Source organism: Oncorhynchus gorbuscha, linkage group LG18, assembly GCF_021184085.1.
Source record: "Oncorhynchus gorbuscha isolate QuinsamMale2020 ecotype Even-year linkage group LG18, OgorEven_v1.0, whole genome shotgun sequence".
In the NCBI taxonomy this organism is placed as follows: Eukaryota; Metazoa; Chordata; class Actinopteri; order Salmoniformes; family Salmonidae; genus Oncorhynchus; species Oncorhynchus gorbuscha.
The window spans coordinates 69008188-69020015 of NC_060190.1; the positions used below are offsets into that span (position 1 = coordinate 69008188).

The 11828-nt window shown below is 43.6% G+C and overlaps 1 protein-coding gene across 1 annotated transcript in view; it reads right to left on the reverse strand.

The window, feature by feature from the left end:
- Positions 1-1055: 1055 nt before the first annotated feature.
- LOC124004315 (troponin I, slow skeletal muscle-like) overlaps positions 1056-11828 on the reverse strand; it is a 12275-nt gene continuing 1502 nt past the window's right edge. Inside the window, exons 2-8 of the mRNA XM_046313132.1 lie at positions 8808-8840; positions 8613-8619; positions 8456-8497; positions 8224-8355; positions 8036-8125; positions 3756-3932; positions 1056-1560 (exon numbers count right to left, since the gene is read on the reverse strand). Coding sequence (XP_046169088.1) covers positions 1456-1560; positions 3756-3932; positions 8036-8125; positions 8224-8355; positions 8456-8497; positions 8613-8619; positions 8808-8821 — 567 coding nt within the window. The 5' untranslated portion in view covers positions 8822-8840 and the 3' untranslated portion in view covers positions 1056-1455. The remainder of the gene's footprint in view (positions 1561-3755; positions 3933-8035; positions 8126-8223; positions 8356-8455; positions 8498-8612; positions 8620-8807; positions 8841-11828) is intronic.

An 11828-nucleotide genomic window follows, 5' to 3' on the forward strand; every position in this document is an offset into this window, starting at 1 on the left:
CGCACTTAGGTAACACTGCCCTCTACCCTCACTGCAGTTACTGCTCTGAGACTGAGGTGGGCCCTGTCGAGACATAACCCCTTAACTCTAATCAAACTCCCTCTGCACTTGTGTAGAGATATGAGAGGAGTGGATGGGTTTGAGCAATATTCCACAAGTAATACCAGGGTTGGTAAATAGGCCAATACCCGGTAAGAATAATTGTAACAAAGCACACCCTGTCATGACGGTGACGATCATCATGGCGATGTTATGACGATGTTTCATTATTTGGGTGTTTTTGGAGCCTTTGCTCGTTTTTTTTTCTTCCAGAGCACCTGTACTGCACAACGAGGATGAGTAAAGGTATCTGTCATTGGGGTAAGTCTGGACCCTTCTATAAAATACCATTTACATTTAAAAAAAAATAGATTTGGTTCTGAAAAAGCTACCTTCTTTAATGTTCCACCTGGCCTATCAAATTGAAAGGTAGAGGTACTACCATATTGCTTATACCGATTAAATTATTTCAGATCTAAACCCGGGGTTGTTTCCGGACAGGGCCAAATGTTTAGTACCCTAGTCTACAAAAAGTTCTCAGTAGACAAAGAGCTATGGTAATATTTTTCATTTTCTATTTGACTCTGATAAAGGAGTACCATCTGTCTATTGAAATAATGATGTCATGTTTGAGTCCATGTCTCAAAGTCCATGTTTGTTCATGTATGTATAATGTATGTATAATGTTTGTTCATGTATGTATAATGTATGTATAATGTATGTATATTGTATGTATAATGTATGTATAATGTCCTACAGTATTGCTTTCTGATGATTGGAGTAAGGTTTTGAAATATTTAGTTATATTTCTTTACGTCAGTCATTTCAAGACCGTCGTAATTGACCCACAGGTTCCCATGAATGTTTTCTTTCTGAACTGGTTGTTACTTTCATAAGGACACCATCAGGAGAGTGTAGTTGTGTGAATGGTATGCACTCTAGTAGATACTTTACAGTTATCATTTGGTGTTGAACGCTAACAACAATAGTCGGATGAACTAAATAAGACATTTGCATAAATGATCATATTTTTATTGTAGTAGAAGGATATGCCACGATGAATGTACAGCAAGCAAAACATCTAAAGCATATTCAGCTTTAAAGTAAAGCTGGCTTAACTTACTTCATCATTTATTCTCAGGACAATATTATCAGTAAGGAGCAGAAATTGTCTTCATGCCCTTTTTCACCCATAACGAAATAACATAAAATTGTGATTAGCCTACAGCTTGTGCTGTATTAAACATGCTGAACAAAGAATAAAACAATTGTATTAGTGGCACTGAAAGACAAAGGAGATACACTCACAAGAGATAAAAAGGACAACCATTCGTACATTTTGAATGTCCGTGACTAATAACAATGAAAGAAACACGAAACCGAAGGTAACCAAATGTTTAGTATTCTCTTCTGTGTCTATGGAGCGGGGCCTTTGGCTGCGTCAAACATCTTCTTTCTGCCCTCCATGCCAGACATGGCCTCCACATTCTTCCTCCAGTCACTGACCTCTACTGTCTTCTCCTGCAGGCACACAGACAATGGCAGTCACTATCATGACAGTAGGATTTCAGTTTGTCAGCCCTACGGCTGGTCAGCTTCACGGTACAAAAACAAACTGTTAGATCGTGTCATTTATGTACAGACTCAGGGAAACATTGACCTGACAATTTAAACAAAACTCCAAACAAAACTCCAGACGGTATATTATTTAAAAAACAACAACCAAAGTCATCGTTGCATCACACTATTTGTAAAAACGTCTAGCAGGAACTCGTCAGAGTGATCGACTGTGAATGACCTTACCCATTATTAACTTATTGCTTAGGTTCTGCTCACTATAGTGTTGTCCGGTTAGAACACCATGTTGAAGCCCATTACTCTCTTGATAGTCACCACACACACACACACACACGCGCACGCGCACGCGCACGCGCACACGCACACACACACACACACACACACACACACACACACACACACACACACACACACACACACACACACACACACACACACACACACACACACACACACGCGGACACACACACACACACATGCACACATGCACACACGTGGACACACACATACACATGCACACACACACACATGCACACATGCACACATGGACACAGCTGCTTCTATTGAAGGTAGTTCTTTATGTGTGATAATGCAAATGACTTGGAATCTTATTTTTTGTGGTTGTATAAGGCAAAATACTATGTTTACCAATAAAACAATTAAACCACTTCTGTAAAAGAACTTGTGCAACCAATGTAATAACAACACTGATGGCAGTACAGAATAATACTACATAGGATAAATAATACACAATGCAGTATTGGCATTAAAGAATGACATTAAAGAATAGTTACAGCCATACAGTAGAATATTTGGCTGAAAGTTATCAAAGGAACTTTAAGTAATTAGTGGTAATTACCTATTATTACACAGCATGTAGACCCACCAATAAACCCCCCTGCAACTTACATTTCTATTCATGCAAAACATTCAGACATTGGTGTTACTGACAGCAATAAAACGTCCTCATAAAATGTGTCTTCTCCCTTCAGATGACGATAACACTCTGACCTGAGTGGACGGGTTGAGTGTCCAGATGCTCATTTCCAAGTGCTCTGATTGGTTGGGAATAACAGGGCCATGATGGGTGAGGGATAACTAAGGTAGGCTGAACAGCCAAACTAACAGGATTTAATGGAATTTGAAGGGACTATAAGGGAAACTTCGGTACAGAGGAGAGGAACAGGAAAGTCTATATATTTTTTTTACAGCCACCACAATATATCTTATGGAAATATGTGACCCAATTCAGGAAACTAGGCTTATGTCGCAAATCACGACTTTACAGGAGAGTCGTTTGAACGTAAAAAAAAATATTTTTATCAAAATCACTGGCTTTACTGGTGCTCTTCCATGCTGTCCCTAGGAGGGGTGCGTCACTTGAGTGGGTTGAGTCACTGACGTGGTCTTCCTGTCCGGGTTGGCGCCCTGTTTTGCCCTGTCCGGGGGTATCGTTGGACGGGGCCACAGTGTATTCCGACCCCTCCTGTCTCAGCCTCCAGTACTTATGCTGCAATAGTTTATGTCGGGGGCCTAGGGTAAGTCTGTTGTATCTGGATTATTTCTCCTGTCTTATCTGGTGTCCTGTGTGAATTTAAGTATGCTCTACTTCTCTCTCTCTTTCTTTTGGAGGACCTAAGCCCTAGGACCATGCCTCAGGGCTACCTGGCCTGATGACTGATTGCTGTCCCCAGTCCACCTGGTTGTGCTGCTGCTCCAGTTTCAACTGTTCTGCCTGCGGCTATGGAACGCTGACCTGTTCACTGGATGTGCTACCTTGTCCCAGACCTGCTTGCTGTTTTCAACTCTCTAGACAGCAGGTGCAGTAGAGATTGTGATTATCATTATCTTTGGTCAAACCCCACTACAAGCGGTCTGGCAAGAACCAGTCAGATGTTCCAAATCCATAGTTTTATTCTGTAGTTCACCAGCACACATTAGTACACACAAAGATCACTTCTTTAAAATAGACACTGAAAACTTGGTTGCGAGCCAAACTTGCATGATTTAAGGGAAACTGAAGGGACTGTGAGGGAAAGTCAGGTAGAGAGGAGAGGAGCAGGACTGAGCAGCACTATTGCTTGCTACCTTTGGTCTGATGAGGACCCACTAACTATACCACGGCAAACAAAACATACCTTCTCTGTGTCCTCCTTCTTAACTGACTTCAGGTTTGTCCGGAGGTCCATGGAGACCTTGTGTTTGGAGCCCAGAAGGGAGCGCAGGATGGCATCAGCAGAGACCCTCACTCTCCTCAAGTTGGGCCGCTTGAACTTCCCCCTCAGGTCCAGAACCTTGATGTTCAGGTCCTTGATCTGTGGGACAGAAGAGGTGGACAATCATAGAGATAAAACTAAAGTTGCTTCAATCTTTATGGGCTACACAACAGGCATCTGGGACCACAATGGAAATAAGTATCAGACTTCTTTGTGCAATCTCTGCAATTTTTTTCTTATTTACATAAGTATTCAGACCCTTTGCTCCGAGACAGGATTGTGTCAAGGTACAGATCTGGGGGAAGGGTAGCAAAAAATGTCTGCAGCATTGAAGGTCCCCGAGAACACAGTGGATAATTGTCTGTCCTCGGTTGCAACACTCACTACTGAGTTCCAAACAGCTATTGGAAGCAACATCAGCACAACAGCTGTTGGTCCGGACCTTCATGAAATGTACTTCTCTAGCTGAGCATTCACACACAAGCCTAAGATCACCATGCGCAATGCCAAGTGTAGGCTGGAGTGGTGTAAAGCTCGCCGCCATTGGACTCTGGAGCAGTGGAAATGCATTCTCTGGAGTGAGGAATCACGCTTCACCATCTGGCAGTACGACGAATGAATCAGGGTTGCCAGGTGAACTCCACCTGCCTGAATGCATAGTTACAACTGTAAAGTTGAGTGGAGGAAGAATGGTCTGGGGCTGTTTTGAATGGTTCGGGCTAGGCCCCTTAGTTCCATTGAAAGGAAATCTACAGATACAATGACATTTAAGATGATACTGGGCTTACAACCTTGTGGCAACAGTTTGGGGAAAGCCCTTTCCTGTTTCAGAATGACAATGCCCGTGCACAAAGCGAGGTCAATACAGAAATGGTATGTCAAGATTGATGTGGAAGAACTTGACTGGCCTGAGCCCTAACCTCAACCCTCATCAAACACCTTTGGGATGAATTGGCTTACTGGGAAGACGCTATCCAGGGCGGTGCAGCCAACGGGTTTCTCCACGCATCGCGCCGACAGAAACATACATCTCTCTGGTAAGAATAGTGGCGGGGGCGTATGCCTCATGACTAACGGGACATGGTGTGATGAAGGAAACATACAGGAACTCAAATCCTTCTGTTCACCTGATTTAGAATTCCTCACAATCAAATGTAGACCGCATTATCTTCCAAGAGAATTCTCTTCGATTATAATCACAGCCGTATATACCCCCCCCAAGCAGACACATCGATGGCTCTGAACGAACTTTATTTAACTCTTTGCAAACTGGAAACCATTTATCCGGAGGCTGCATTCATTGTAGCTGGGGATTTTAACAAAGCTAATCTGAAAACAAGACTCCCTAAATTTTATCAGCATATCGATTGCGCAACCAGGGGTGGTAAAACCTTGGATCATTGTTACTCTAACTTCCGCGACGCATATAAGGCCCTGCCCCGCCCCCCTTTCGGGAAAGCTGACCACGACTCCATTTTGCTGATCCCTGCCTACAGGCAGAAACTAAAACAAGAGTGTCCCACGCTGAGTTCTGTCCAACGCTGGTCAGACCAAGCTGACTCTACACTCCAAGACTGCTTCCATCACGTGGACTGGGACATGTTTCGTATTGCGTCAGATGGAAATATTGACGAATACGCTGATTCGGTGTGCGAGTTCATTAGAACGTGCGTCGAAGATGTCATTCCCATAGCAACGATAAAAACATTCCCAAACCAGAAACCGTGGATTGATGGCAGCATTCGCGTGAAACTGAAAGCGCGAACCACTGCTTTTAATCAGGGCAAGGTGTCTGGTAACATGTCCGAATATAAACAATGCAGCTATTCCCTCCGCAAGGCTATTAAACAAGCTAAGCGTCAGTACAGAGACAAAGTGGAATCTCAATTCAATGGCTCAGACACAAGAGGCATGTGGCAGGGTCTACAGTCAATCACAGACTACAAGAAGAAACCCAGCACAGTCACGGACCAGGATGTCTTGCTCCCAGGCAGACTAAATAACTTTTTTGCCCGCTTTGAGGACAATACAGTGCCACTGACACGGCCTGCAATGAAAACATGTGGTCTCTCCTTCACTGCAGCCGAGGTGAGTAAGACATTTAAACGTGTTAACCCTCGCAAGGCTGCAGGCCCAGACGGCATCCCCAGCCGCGCCCTCAGAGCATGCGCAGACCAGCTGGCCGGTGTGTTTACGGACATATTCAATCAATCCCTATACCAGTCTGCTGTTCCCACATGCTTCAAGAGGGCCACCATTGTTCCTGTTCCCAAGAAAGCTAAGGTAACTGAGCTAAACGACTACCGCCCCGTAGCACTCACTTCAGTCATCATGAAGTGCTTTGAGAGACTAGTCAAGGACCATATCACCTCCACCCTACCTGACACCCTAGACCCACTCCAATTTGCTTACCGCCCAAATAGGTCCACAGACGATGCAATCTCAACCACACTGCACACTGCCCTAACCCACCTGGACAAGAGGAATACCTATGTGAGAATGCTGTTCATCGACTACAGCTCGGCATTCAACACCATAGTACCCTGGGTCTCGACCCCGCCCTGTGCAACTGGGTACTGGACTTCCTGACGGGCCGCCCCCAGGTGGTGAGGGTAGGCAACAACATCTCCTCCCCGCTGATCCTCAACACGGGGGCCCCACAAGGGTGCGTTCTGAGCCCTCTCCTGTACTCCCTGTTCATCCACGACTGCGTGGCCACGCACGCCTCCAACTCAATCATCAAGTTTGCGGACGACACAACAGTGGTAGGCTTGATTACCAACAACGACGAGACGGCCTACAGAGAGGAGGTGAGGGTCCTCGGAGTGTGGTGTCAGGAAAATAACCTCACACTCAACGTCAACAAAACTAAGGAGATGATTGTGGACTTCAGGAAACAGCAGAGGGAACACCCCCCTATCCACATCGATGGAACAGTAGTGGAGAGGGTAGCTAGTTTTAAGTTCCTCGGCATACACATCACAGACAAACTGAATTGGTCCACTCACACTGACAGCGTCGTGAAGAAGGCGCAGCAGCGCCTCTTCAACCTCAGGAGGCTGAAGAAATTCGGCTTGTCACCAAAAGCACTCACAAACTTCTACAGATGCACAATCGAGAGCATCCTGGCGGGCTGTATCACCGCCTGGTACGGCAACTGCTCCGCCCTCAACCGTAAGGCTCTCCAGAGGGTAGTGATGACTGCACAACGCATCACCGGGGGCAAACTACCTGCCCTCCAGGACACCTGCACCACCCGATGTTACAGGAAGGCCATAAAGATCATCAAGGACATCAACCACCCGAACCACTGCATGTTCACCCCGCTATCATCCAGAAGGCGAGGTCAGTACAGGTACATCAAAGCTGGGACCGAGAGACTGAAAAACAGCTTCTATCTCAAGGCCATCAGACTGTTAAACAGCCACCACTAACATTGAGTGGCTGCTGCCAACACACTGTCATTGACACTGACCCAACTCCAGCCATTTTAATAATGGGAATTGATGGGAAATGATGTAAATATATCACTAGCCACTTTAAACAATGCTACCTTATATAATGTTACCCTACATTATTCATCTCATATGCATATGTATATACTGTACTCTACATCATCGACTGCATCCTTATGTAATACATGTATCACTAGCCACTTTAACTATGCCACTTTGTTTACTTTGTCTACACACTCATCTCATATGTATATACTGTACTCGATACCATCTACTGTATGCTGCTCTGTACTATCACTCATTCATATATCCTTATGTACATATTCCTTATCCCCTTACACTGTGTATAAGACAGTAGTTTTAGAATTGTTAGTTAGATTACTTGTTGGTTATCACTGCATTGTTGGAACTAGAAGCACAAGCATTTCGCTACACTCGCATTAACATCTGCTAACCATGTGTATGTGACAAATAAATTTGATTTGATTTGAACGCAGACTGAGGGCCAGGCCTAATCGTCCAACATCAGTGCCCGAGCTAACTAATGCTCTTGTGGCTGAATGGAAGCCAGTCCCCGCAGCAATGTTCCAACATCTAGTGTAAAGCCTTCCCAGAAGAGTGGCAAAGGGGGGGACCAACTCCATATTAAAGCCCATGATGTTGGAATGAGATATTCGACGAGCTGGTGTCCACATGCTTTTGGTCATGTAGTGTATGATTCAAGCAGCACCATGTAGGCTACGTTACCTCTCTGGTGTTGTGCATGACTTTGACTTCAATGTCGTATCGCTCCTCATCCACCACATCAACCTTAGCATGTAACTCCTGACATAACACCTGTTGGGGAAATTAGAATCAGCAAAGAGCTACCCAGCACCCAGGATCATAAACAGTCAACAGGTTTATTGAACGTATGTATGTATGTATGGGAGTACCTGGAGCTCAGCAAACGACATGCCACCAGTCTGCAAGGGAGGAGCTCTCTCAGCCAGATACCTCTCCTTCTCCTCCTCTTTATCCACTGTCTCCTGCTCGATCTCCTCCTTCGCCTTGGCCACCATTAAGCTCTGAAAATACATTTAAGTTTGAAAATGTATTGCCACATGATAGGTAGTTGTCAAACAGTCAAGTGTTATTGCTGTAGTCAACGTGTGGCTATAGACTCACCTTTAGCATGAGCTTACGGGAGGCAGAGATCTTCGACTTTTGCTTCAAAAATATTAAATCAATTTGATTAATTTAGTTATAGTCAAATTATGATTGACAGTATGTCTCAATTAACCAGAGTTGATCAGCATTTATGTAATACAATTAGAGCTCTTACCTCTTGTCTGTAAAGAAAAAACACATTTTAGTGTAAACATCATTTTGCATGGAATACTGGAATACTTCCTGATGTGGCAGACAGAATTTATCAGGCAGTCATTGCTAGTGTTTCTTAAGATAACTGCCACGTGATGTCTGACCGTTCTCTTAAAGGGGACTGCTGGAAAAGAAAACGGAAACATGATATACTTACACTTGATCCGGCATCTTGGCAATGTAGATTCCCCTAGAAGACAAAAATAAAACTTCTTGTTTCTGAAGTGACAGAGACCACAAATCTACAGCAGTGGTTCCCAAACTTTTTATAGTCCCGTACTCCTTCAAACATTCAACCTCCAGCTGCGTACCCCCTCTAGCACCAGGGTCAACTGTACCCCCTCTAGCACCAGGGTCAGCTGTACCCCCTCTAGCACCAGGGTCAGCTGTACCCCCTCTAGCACCAGGGTCAGCTGTACCCCCTCTAGCACTAGGATCAGCTGTACCTCCTCTAGCACCAGGGTCAGCTGTACCCCCTCTAGCACCAGGGTCAGCTGTACCTCCTCTAGCACCAGGGTCAGCTGTACCCCCTCTAGCACCAGGGTCAGCTGTACCTCCTCTAGCACCAGGATCAGCTGTACCTCCTCTAGCACCAGGGTCAGCTGTACCCCCTCTAGCCCCAGGGTCAGCTGTACCCCCTCTAGCACCAGGGTCAGCTGTACCTCCTCTAGCACCAGGGTCAGCTGTACCCCCTCTAGCACCAGGGTCAGCGCACTCTCAAATGTTTTTTGTTGTTACCACCATTGTAACCCTGCCACACACACACACTATAAGATATATTTATTAAACATAACAACAAGTGTGAGTTTTTGTCACAACCCGGCTCGTGGGAAGTGACAAAGAGCTCTTATAGGACCAGGGCACAAATAATAATATAATAATAATAATTAATTGTGCTCTTTATTTAGCCATCTTACATATAAAACCTAAAAAATGTGAGTAACTCACCACAGGTTAATGAGAAGGGTGTGCTTGAAAGGATGCACATAACTCTGCAATGTTGGGTTGTATTGGAGAGAGTCTCAGTCTTAAATCATTTTTCACACACCTGCCTGTATTTAGTTTTCATGCTTGTGAGGGCTGAGAATCCACTCTCAGATGGGTATGTGGTTGCAAAGGGCATCAGTGTCCTAGCCTGTTGGGGAAACCCGTTCCCAGTTGGGAACGTTTCTACATAAATTGCCTAATATGTAATTATCAAAAATATTTAACTTCAATTAAATCAGAAATGCAGCACACCAAATGAAAGCTAAACCTCTTGCTAATCCAGTCACCATGTCAGATTTAAAAAAAAAAATCCAGCCAATCCGCTTATTGATCAGTAGACAACACATTGGGTAAGTTACAGCAAAGTACATTTTTCACAAAAGTCAAAAATTGCACTAAAATTCATCAATTACCTTTGAATATCTTCTTCTTTTGGCAACAGTAAAGGTCACCACGAAACAATAAAGGGTTGTTTTGTTCATATAATCCATTTCTATAGCCTAACCGAAACATTTTGGAAATGTTCATTTTTTTCTTCAATTTTCCAAAATATATGTTTCCGGGTATGTGTGAATATTTTTTTTTAATTTTGTATATAGTTATTTTCAGCAATGTACCCATGTACCAATTCGGCCACTTGGGTACATTTGGGAAACTTGTGAGGGACACCTGGGTGACTACATACCCAATGGCATGTACCTCACTCATTCCTAGAGGCATCTGTCTGAAACTTTGAGGAAATACTGTTGCCTGGTTATTCTCTCATGTAAAAGTATCCAGAGTATCATAACTGAATATGTTGATGTTCTAGTTGATTTTAAAGATGCTACAACAATAAAATAACTGAAAAACGCCTGTTTATTTCCTTGTATTTTATTCTACCAGATCTATTGTGTTATATTCTCCTACATTCAATTCACATTTACACAAACTTCAGAGTGTTTTTAATCAAATGGTAACAAGAATATGCATATCCTTGCTTCTGGGTCTGAGCTACAGGCTGTTAGAATAGGGTATGTCTTCAGGCGGAAATTGCACAAAGTGGGGGGGTAACCTTAACAGCCTAATTTGCCAAGGCAGGATACTCTGACCGCAGCCCTACCACTTGGACTAGTAACCAAAAGGTTGCAAGTTCGAATCCCCGAGCTGACAAGGTACAAATCTGTTGTTCTGCCCCTGAACAGGCAGTTAACTGTTCAACTGTTCCACTGTTCCTTGGCCATCATTGAAAGTAAGAATTTGTTCTTAACTGACTTGCCTAGTAAAATAAAGTTTAAAAAAAAATCCCTGACAGTGGCTTCTGATTAAATAAACTTTTCACAGGACAGTTTGTTGCAATTTAGATTGAGGCTCTCTTGTTCATATACCTGGAGGCAGGGCATCAAATGAGTTCATTTGCACACAGAAAACCATACAATGATGGAAAGAACTGTGTGTTGTCCTTGTTAATACAGACAGAGCAGAGTTCCAACTTCTTAATCATAGCCTCAATTTTGTCCTGCACATTGAGAAAGGCGAGAAAAAACCTCACCCAGATAGGCCAGTCGTGTGAGAAACTCGTCATCATGCAAGTATTCAGACAAGTGAAAATTATGCTCAGCAAAGAAAACTTTAAGCTTGTTTCTCAATAAATAAATAAAAACATGCCCATACTTTGCCCATTGATAACCAGCGCACTTCTGTATGTTGTAATAGCGTTACATGGTCACTCGGTAGCTCACCATATAAGACACTTCCAGCCCCTTCTTATTAATGTTATCTGTTGCTTTTATACGTCTTACTACTCGAAAGTCGTCTTAATTCTCGCTCAAACTCCTGTGGCTTATTTTTCAAATTGGCATGTTTCATTTCTAAATGTCTGCAGAAGAGTGAAGGTTTCATTGAGTTGTGAGATAGTACATTTGCACATATAACACACTGCGGCTGAGGAAATGCACTACTCCCAATATAAGTGAACCCCAAATCAATGTAGTTCTCATCATATTTGCGCCTCTTCAATGGTCCAATGTCCCTGTCTGTTGTTCGGTGCTTTCTGGTAGGGCTGGTATGTGTCTCTATGAACATGGGCCTTTTTAAAATATTTTTTTTAGCAATTTTCGAGCAAACGGAATGAGCAGCAGCTACATTTGGCTACATACGGACCATTAGTGGAATTCTCGCCAAAGAGTAACGGTTAATGTGATTGGATGTT